This window comes from Podarcis liolepis, assembly GCF_965112155.1.
Source record: "Podarcis liolepis genome assembly, chromosome: 2".
NCBI lineage: Eukaryota > Metazoa > Chordata > Lepidosauria > Squamata > Lacertidae > Podarcis > Podarcis liolepis.
Window position 1 is genome coordinate 115,670,386 of NC_139555.1, and position 10,235 is coordinate 115,680,620.

Here is a 10,235-nt window from a genome sequence, read left to right on the forward strand (position 1 = left end):
AAGAGGAGATTAAGGGGTGATATGATAGCCATGTTCAAATATATAAAAGGATGTCACATAGAGGAGGGAGAAAGGTTGTTTTCTGCTGCTCCAGAGAAGCGGACACGGAGCAATGGATCCAAACTACAAGAAAGAAGATTCCACCTAAACATTAGGAAGAACTTCCTGACAGTAAGAGCTGTTCGACAGTGGAATTTGCTGCCAAGGAGTGTGGTGGAGTCTCCTCCTTTGGAGGTCTTTAAGCAGAGGCTTGACAACCATATGTCAGGAGTGCTCTGATGGTGTTTCCTGCTTGGCAGGGGGTTGGACTCGATGGCCCTTGTGGTCTATTCCAACTCTATGATTCTATGATTCTAACTGGCACTGAAACTATCAACATGCAGGAGGTTCCACAAGTATCTCTGCCATCACACTAAACCTTTGAGTTCTTACATACACAGTGTGGGCATTATGTGGCACCTGGAAAAGTGTCAATTCCACTGATCAGAATGTTCTAGTGGACCCATATGGGTAAGGTGATATTTTAGGTGAAGGAGTGTGGAAAATGATTTTTGGTTTTATAGATGAGTTTCAGGCAGTGGGACCAATTGTGGAGGCTTCATTGCATAAGAAAGTGAAATGCAGAGTTAGTTTCTCTGGAAGGATGTGGAAATGCTTAATGCTTAACAGCTTTTACCTTACAGACATTTTTTCATTCCCCAGTCCCTTCACATTCTTCTGCCATCCTGCAGCCGCCTCTCAGCTCAGCAAAGCCACACACTCTGGATCCGTCATGGCCTCAGCACCACCATCCACGAACATAGAAGAGGAAGTCTTGTGCCCCATCTGCAAGGACCTCCTGACAGACCCCGTGACCTTGAACTGTGGCCACAACTTCTGCCGAGGCTGCATCACCAAGCACTGTGAGGTACGGGATGAAATTGACATGGGGGACTGCAACTGTCCCGCCTGCATGGACAAGATCCGGAACAGGAATTTCTGCCCCAATTGGCAGCTGGCAAATGTAGTAGAAAGAATCAAACTCCAGAGAAAGGAACTATGTGAGAAGCACAAAGAAAATCTCCACCTGTTCTGCAAACAAGATGAAGAATTGGTGTGTTTGGTTTGTGAGCGATGCCCAGAACATAAATCACACACTGTGGTCATCAAGGAAGAGGCTGCCCAGGAATACAAGGTGGATGTTTTTTTGACACTTGCTAACACAATCCTTTCATATCTGTATGTGTGCATGTGCAAAATATGCTTTCAACATAGCTGCAATGCAAACATAAATTGCTAATCTGACCTAAATGAGAATCAAAAATTGGGCCCCATCTCTGTGCTATTCAAAACAAAACATAAACTTTGTTCTGCTTCAAAAAGAACCTTTAAAAATGTGTTTTGTTTTTAAGAGCACTATTTATGTGGAAAGACTGGCTTAGGCTTTGAGAATAGTGGCTCTATGGCAGAAGATACTTATGTTCACAAAGCAAAATACCACCAAGCTCAGGTGCACCTATTCAGGTGCCACTAGGAGAAAACTTTTGTACTCCCACACAAGAAGAGAAAGTGACTTTCTCTGGAGAAACTGATGCCTTGATTCCTATCTAGACTGGCCACTGTTGTCACTCGAGGAGCAAACTCACGATGTCTGCCTCACTCAGTCCCCTAAGGGACCAGAAGTTACTGACCATATCCTAGATGCAATATGTAACTTCAAGGTCTTCCTCAGCTTCATGACAGAGAATATCAGGAGCATTTGACTTTTGCCAACAGCAACAACCACCCTCTTCTTTTTTATGATCATTTTTATTGAAATTCTCAGTTACATATCCACCATTATGATTGACTTCCCATTGTCTTCCCTTCTTCTCCTTCCATGGTTCTTTTAATTTTCCCATTATTACGACATATTCCATTACAACCTTTCTATATTACCTCATTTTACTTTATACTGTTGAATTTACCTTAATCCAGCTATTATTATTATTATTATTATTATTAATTTTGTACCCCACTCATCTGGCTGGGTTTCCCCATCCACTCTGGGCGGCTCTCAACAAAACACTCAAAACAAGATAAAACATCAAGCATTAAAAACTTCCCTAAACAGGGCTGCCTTAAGATTTCTTCTAAAAGCCAGATATTTCTTTATCTCCTTGACATCTGAAGGGAGGGTGTTCCACAGGGTGGGCGCCACTACCCAGAAGGCCTTCTGCCTGCTTACCTGTAACCTTGTAGTGAGGGAACTGCCAGAAGGCATTTTCACTTGTTTACATTTTCAAATATGCATGGTTGCTAATTGTAAAAATTAAAAACCACAGCCATACTCTTCTACACACATCTTCCCTTGGGAACATGGATTTTCTTGAAGCGGACTCTGTTGCTTCATGACGTCAATGACTTCGTTTATTTTATTAATTTCTGAGAGTATTCTCACATTGCCCTCTCATAAAACATCCTGGTAGTATGCAACAATATAAGAGCATTAAAAACAATATAATAATTGAAACAATACTCTGGAAACTTTTAAGCAACTGCATAGGGTTGTCAGCTTGCACGCAAGCACAAATCATGTGAGCACTGAGAATCTGAGCGATTTCCAGGAAGGAAACGCCCAGTGAGTGAAAACTGAGAAAGTGAAACTAAACTCCGTCTCTCCGCCATGGCTGCTGCTGAGAGCCCCGTGAAGGATCTCTGCGATGAAGCCACTTGCTCCATCTGCCTGGAGTATTTCAAGGATCCAGTGACCATCGCAGAGTGCGGGCACAATTTCTGCCGATCCTGCCTGATCCAGTGCTGGGGAGGGGGAGCCACACGAGCTTCCTGCCCTCACTGCAGACAAACAGTCCGGCCAAAGAATCTCATCCCCAATCGGCAGCTGGCTAACTTTGTGGAAATAACCAAGAAGCTCAGTCTTCGGGGGGAGAAGGGGAGAGTCTGTGAAAAACACAAGGAGCTTCTGAAGCTCTTCTGCAAAGACCACGAAACCCCCATTTGTGTGGTGTGTGACAGATCCAGGGAGCATGAACGGCACAAAGTGATCCCCCTGGAGGAGGCTTCTGAGGAGTACAAGGTAGGAAATCAAGGTGGATCTTGATTGGGGCGCGGGGGGGGGGAATAACTGTGGATTCATTGAGGCTATAATGCTTCTGAACACCAGTTGCATGAATACTATTTACATGACTGATGTTTGTTATGTAAATTGCATGACAACTGCTTCCCTCCCCCCCCCCCCGCCACCTCCCAATTCAGATCCAAGATGGTAAAAGCCCAGAAAGGTCAGGGCAGATTTCAAAAACTAGAAGCTAGGTATCAGATATCAAAGATTAGAACATCAGAGCAATTGCTACATAAAAAGGCTAATATCAGGACCACTGGTCACTAGAAATAGGCAGTATATTCAACACCTCTGTGTGTTTGTGCGTGTCCGTCTGTGTGTCTGTGTCTGTCTCATTCAAACCTGAGCTTTTGTTTTCCCTTTAGGGCTTGATCTGTAGCCACCTGAAGAATCTGAGGAAAGAGAGAGAAGCTATTCTGGCATACCAAGCAGATGTGGAGGAGAAAATCCAAGACATCCTTGTAAGTGTCGCTATTAATAGGATGGGAAGAAGTACTTGAAGATCCAAGTCATGGCTGAGGAGGGATGGGAAAATCTGTCTATTTAAGCTTCGCTCCATTTCTCATTTTTCCAATCTTCAGTTCAGTTCTACACAATTTCCACATCAGTTTGCGTGCTGTTGTTGTTTTTTTAAAAAAACATCCTAAATAAAATTCACCAGTATTCTAGTGCGAATTTCCATGTGTGTTCTATACTTATTTTGGCAAAGCAATTTCCCCTAATATACAGTGGTGCCTCGCAAGACGGAATTAATCCGTTCCGCGAGTATCTTTGTCTAGCGGTTTTTTCGTCTTGCGAAGCAACCCTATTAGCGGCTCAGCGGATTAGCGCTATTAGTGGTTTAGCAGCTATTAAAGGCTTAGCGGTTTAGCGGATTAGCTGCTAAAAGGCTATTAAAGGCTTAGCGGCTTAGAAAAAGGGGGGGAAGCGGGGGGAAAATCTCAAGACTCGCAAGACATTTTCGTCTTGCGAAGCAAACCCATAGGGAAATTCATCCTGCGAAGCGCATTGAAAACGGAAAACCCTTTCGTCTAGCGGGTTTTCCGTCTTGCGAGGCATTCGTCTTGCAGGGCACCACTGTAATTCATTTTCTATATTATTTTCATGAAGATAATGCCTTATAAAGCAGGGAATCAGCAGCCCTTCGACTTTAAAATAAACATGTTAGTTAGCCTCTACCATTTCTATGAAATGAAAGTTGCCAGTCTAAACTAAGGAAAGAGCGTTTTGTGTCCACGGGGACTGGCTGAACATTTTTTATCTCTGATTATGGTGGATATTGATTTCATGCCTAGAAACAGTCAGACATGCCCTTCCTATGGAAATCTCATAACTCTCCTAATGTTGTAGAAGCTGACCAAGTTCTTATTTCTGCCTCCTCTTTTCCTCTTTCTATCTGCTTCTTGCAGAAATTAACAGCAGCTGAGAGGCAGAAGGCAGTGGAGAAGTTCAGACAACTGCACCAGTTTCTGGAAGAGCAAGAAAAACAACTACTGAATCAGATTGAAGAGGCGGAGAAGGACATTGCAAGGAAAAGGGATGAGCACCTGACCAGACTCTCCGGAAAACTCTCCTCACTTGAAAATATCATCAAGGAGATGAAGGAGAAAAGTGAGAAGCCAGCGATTCAACTCCTGCAGGTAAGACTGTGGCAGAAACAGTAAATAGCTCCACATCAGGGCAAGGTTCCCTGCAAACCTTTATCTTCCTCAGTTTATAGTGTTTCTAATCAAGTCTCTTGTGTACAGGAGCATCCAAGAGAACTGGGATGGTTTGCTCACATTACTGCAGACTAGAGAACCTAATTTTCTGTTGATGGAAACAGATGCTGTTTTCTGCCTTTTGCTGAGGATTTGCCTGCTAACTCCTTCCAGCCTGGCAGTGCTGCCTTTGTGCCCTGTGTTGATCTTCCCAGAGGCTGTTCTCTGGCTACCAATTTTCTGATTTATCCTTTCCTCTCAGTTCTGTACTGGCATTTGGGCCTATTTTAGTCATGAGCTAGTCTCTTGACCAAAGTTTTCTTCTATTCCACACCACAGTTTCTGGGGTAATCACCTTCACCATGCATGTATATTTGCCTAAAACGGAGCTCAGTAACATTGACCAAAGAAAGAGAGGGATAGAGAAGTTGGGCAGCATGGACTGTCGTCCGATGGGACACAGAGCAGGGCTTGAATTTCGGAACTTAAAATTGGAAAAATAAAATTGATAGAATGGGCCAGAGGGCATCCATTCCAGGATATGAAGAGGGTCTTCGTACAGCGGCCTGTGGTAGACAGTGAATTCCATTCTCTTTTCCCTTCTAGGATGTGCGAAGGACTTTGCAGAGGTAAGTGGATCCTTCTCATTTTCAATAGCATCACTGTGTGGAAAGGAAGGTCCCAAGAGGAAAGTAGATGGAAACTGGTCTTTGAGGGGCTCCTGGGGGAGAGACTGTGGGATGCCACACCATACAGTGTTGAAATTGTGCCCCTCTAGGGGTGGGAAAGGAAAAGTGTTGAGACATTTCATCCTTGTTGAGAGTTTGGGTGCGAGTTGTGCCTGGCAGGTTTTTAATGTAGGTATCTACTAGCTGGGGACGCGGGTGGCACTATGGGTTAAACCACAGAGCCTAGAACTTGCCAATTAGAAGGTTGACGGTTCGAATCCCCGCAATGGGGTGAGCTCCCATTGCTCGGTCTCTGCTCCTGCCAACCTAGCAGTTCGAAACACGTCAAAGTGCAAGTAGATAAATAGGTACCGCTCCGGCAGGAAGGTAAACGGTGTTTCCGTGCGCTGCTCTGGTTCGCCAGAAGCGGCTTAGTCATGCTGGCCACATGACCCAGAAGGTGTACGCTGGCTCCCTTGGCCAATAAAGCGAGATGAGCGCCACAACCCCAGAGTCGGTCACGAGTGGACCTAATGGTCAGGGGTCCCTTTACCTTTACCTATTTACTAGCTGATAGCATTTAAACATTGGGGAGATGTTTCAGCCATAGAGATTTAGGGAATCTGATGAAATCCTAGATGCTCTTGTGGATTTTAGGGCTGGCACGGCTGACACTCTTGTCAAGGATCCCATCACACACTGGAATGGCGAGATGTGCAAAACCTCCTCTACTCTGTGCCCCGTTGTTTTTCTTCACCAGGTATGAGCAAAGAGAGAGATTGGAGAATTCAGCTGCTTTCCCTCAAGAGCTGAAGAGGGGGATCTTGGAATTTTGTGACATAAATCCACTTCTGGAGGGTGTTGTGAAGCAATTCAAAGGTATAGAAGAATGGCTGTGATGATTTTACCCCGGGCATTATATTAGTCCATAGCGCTCATTGTATTCTGTTTTGGCCACAGACAGGGTAGCACAATCATCTCTTCCTTCTTGGTGGCATTGCTGCCACTAGCTTCCCCCAGAATACCCCATATACATTGGCTGATTGACATCCAATGCCCTTTTGAAATGTGTTGGGGTTATTGGGTTGTTTTTGTCTTGATTTTGAGTTTTTATACTGTGTTTTTATCTTATGAACAGCTCTGAGACCTAAGGGTATACGGCGGTATACAAATTTAATAAATAATAATACTAATTGTCACTCATGGGGCACAGGGGTGCTGGTGGGAGATATATAGTGGTGCCTCGGGAGTTGAATGGAATCCATTCAACTTCCAAAACATTTGGAAACCAAAGCGCAGGAAACTCCTGCAGTCAATCATAAGCCGCAGAAGCCCCATCAGACGTTCAGGTTCCAAAGAATGTTCACAAACACACTTACTTCTGGGTTTGCAGTGTTTGGGAGCCAAAACGTCCAAGTACCAGGGTGTTTGGGATCCAAGGTACGACTGTATAGTGGTACCTCGCGATGCGAACGGGATCCATTCCGGAGCCCCGTTCGCATCCTGAAGAGAATGTAAGACACAACTGTGTGGGTCAAATTTTGCCACTTCCGCGCGTGACGTCATTTTGACCGTCTGCGCAAGTGGCAAAACCCGGAAGTAACGTTCTCTGTTACTTCCAGGTCGCTGCGGAGCGCAACCCAAAAATACTTATTCTGAAGCACATTTATCCCGAGGTATGACTGTACTGTCTCTTGGCCACCACAAATAAAGGCACCAGGGTCTATAGTAAAGCCAGGATTTTCTACTCTGCTGTTCATTGGTTTACAATTATACAGTAACTTCCTTTCATTTTTTTGACCATCAACACAATCTGGAGAGGTCCTTTTGGAGGTTCTCAAACTCTGCTTGGGTTTTGCCATCTGGAAGGGCATTGAAAAGGGCATCAATAATCACCTAGTTCCTCTACTGCTGCCTTAGCCTTCTTGTCTCTCAGCAGTGGAGTAACATCCTGAGCCATCTCCTCCTTAGATTTCCACCTGCAGCTGCCAAATGTAGGGAGGCAGCCATCTTAATACCTCAAGAGTTCAACTAAATAAGATTGGCGACTTAAGTTGACAGAATATGCACAACTTGCAGGCTTAACATATAGAATAAGAGAACAAGAAGAACGTACGTTTAGAGAAGATTGGGAAACGTTTATTGAATATATGGGAAATAAATGTGTACAGCTGAAAACTCTGGCAACATTAAGATAAATTCAACAGTGTAAATAAGTTTTGATGGATGTAATAATGGAAAACTGATTGGTGTAGTTTTTGTAAAATATGCAGATATTTAAAATGAACAAAGATATGTAAAATGAACCATGGAAGTGGAAGAAGGGAAATTATTGATATCTTAAGTATGTAAAATGTTTATCTGAAATTGTAAAACAGAAAATTTAATAAAAAATATTAAAAAAAATAATACCTCAAGAGTTCCCACAATCTTGCAAGATCAGAGGGTCAGGGCATGAATAATAACAGCCTCTGCCTAAATGTTTGTTAACAGTCTGAAATAATTTCAAAGGTTTGGTAAGGCAGGACCTCTAGTTGCATGAGAGCTCTGCTGATTTTTCCTCCGTAAGTTTGATATATCACTGTGTTTAACAATTCCCCTAAGACAGGGATAAACCCCAAGAATACAGATGTCTAACCATTCCAACTTCAGCTATTTTTTCACCAGTTTCATAGGAGCAGATGTTAATCTGCATCCAGTTGTCCTCTGTGCCCTTTTAAAAGATTGGCATTGTTCTGATGATCCTTCAGTCCTCCACAATAGTCAACTAATTCAGGAACAAACTTCAGTGATGGATGCTGAAGGATTTTAAGGTGTTTTTTAATATAGTCCCTCACATGTTTTTCCCCTCTAGACTTGCAGGTTCGCCTTTTCTGATTTTGATAGTTTAATTTTTTTAATCTATTCTTCATATGATTTCCTTTTTCTTTTTTTAAATTGTTTGCTCAACTACTTAGTATTAAAGACACAATAGATGCTATGGTTATGAAATGATATTTTAGTAACGAGGTTTATTTGAGGTACAACACTGTCATGCTAAAGCTTTGTATCTTTTTGTTTCTTCAGATGCCCAGTTACTCAGACAGCAGCTTTGGAAAGGTAAAATACCAAATTCACAGGGGAGCCAGGGGACTGGTATTTCATGGGGCTTAAACAGCCTGTCCTGCAGACTTTAGATCCATCAATAGCTTTGTAGCACTATAGCAATGTTTAGATTATTCATATGTACAACTGTAGTTTTTACTTTTTGTATGTTTTAAATTACTGTTGAAATCTTTTTTAGCGATAATTTTATTTTATCTTTTTTGTAAACCAGTTTGAGGTATTTTAAAGTGGTACATAATTTTTTGTGAAATAAATAAATTAATTAAACAAAAAATGCACAGAATAAAAGGAGTGCCCTGACAGATATAGCATTAATCCTGTAATAAGATTCAAAATGCAATAAGGTTCAAAACACCACTACATTTCTTACACAGAAAAGTCACCTTGTAGAAAGCTCAGTTGCAAATTATGAAGTCAAAATTCACTATTGTTTTCATAATTATTGATCCACATTGATACCCCTAATTCTGTCTCCACTTGAGCCAGAATTAACTGATGGGTCTAAACTAATACTGTCCCCTCCTCTAACCATAGTGAGGAAATAAAGATTTTATGGCTGTTCGCTGCTTACCTGCTTGTCCCCTCGCAGAAATCCAAAATGGTGAAAGTGGATGAATTCTCCCCACCCCTAAACTCACATATTCCACTCTTCTTTCATACAGAAAAGCTGAGTACCGTATTTTTTGCTCTATAAGACTCACTTTTTCCCTCCTAAAAAGCAAGGGGAAATGTGTGTGCGTCTTATGGAGCGAATGCAGGCTGCACAGCTATCCCAGAAGCCAGAACAGAAAGAGGGATTGCTGCTTTCACTGTGCAGCAATCCCTCTTGCTGTTCTGGCTTCTGAGATTCAGAATACTTTTTGTCTTGTTTTCCTCCTCCAAAAACTAGGTGCGTCTTGTGGTCTGGTGCGTCTTATAGAGCGAAAAATACGGTAAATGTTTTCCAGACAGTTTTCCTCCTTGTCCCAAACTACCAGGACAGAATATAAATACGTGGAATACAAAGAACAAACCCCTGATTTGAAATCCAAAAGGAAATGTTTTTATTGTGAGCAAAGTCAGGAAGCAAAAGATGGCTCCCCCAATCCTAAATGCAGTGCCAGGAAATCCTGTTGATTTGAGAGGGAATGTGCTTATTGGGGTGTTTCTTGGATCACGACACCAGGTGATTCTTCCTCTCTTCTCTTTTTCTTCATCTCTCCCCTGCCCTTCAACAGCAAACATCACTATGGGTCAGAAAGCAGCAGCTCATCCCTCCGAGGATCGTAAACATGTGAAATGCGGACACAAAAGTCAAGACCTGTTGAACAATCCTGAGAGACTCAACCTTCTCCATTCTGCGCTGAAATGTAAGGGATTCACAGGAGCCACACATTTTGGGGAAGGATGGGCTGTGGGGATCATCAGGAAGTCTGTGACAGGAAAGGACTCAAGCCCTGAGGGAGGGATCTGGGCTGTGGGGAAGTCGGGAGGTGAGTACAGGATCTCCAACCTGCCCGGTGGTCCTCTGCTGTCCCTGAATGGGAAGCCCAACTGAATCTGAGTAACTGAATCATGGAGGGAAGGTGTTTTTATTTAATGCTGATCTGTGCATTTTCATTCTCTTGTGTGACTCTCCCCCCCACACACACACTTTGACTGTGGAGAAATAAAACCCACCTC

At 43.0% G+C, this 10,235-nt stretch overlaps 2 protein-coding genes across 2 annotated transcripts in view; both read left to right on the forward strand.

Annotated features, from left to right (window-relative positions):
* Nucleotides 1–10,235, forward strand: part of LOC310701289 (uncharacterized protein) — a 229,835-nt gene that overhangs the window by 135,808 nt on the left and 83,792 nt on the right. The window lies entirely within an intron of this gene.
* Nucleotides 1–10,235, forward strand: part of LOC310699271 (uncharacterized protein) — a 65,555-nt gene that overhangs the window by 52,072 nt on the left and 3,248 nt on the right. The window contains 7 exon segments of the mRNA XM_083486893.1: nucleotides 703–1,174; nucleotides 3,466–3,561; nucleotides 4,510–4,740; nucleotides 5,407–5,429; nucleotides 6,229–6,347; nucleotides 8,535–8,567; nucleotides 9,791–9,922. Coding sequence (XP_083343019.1) covers nucleotides 703–1,174; nucleotides 3,466–3,561; nucleotides 4,510–4,740; nucleotides 5,407–5,429; nucleotides 6,229–6,347; nucleotides 8,535–8,567; nucleotides 9,791–9,922 — 1,106 coding nt within the window.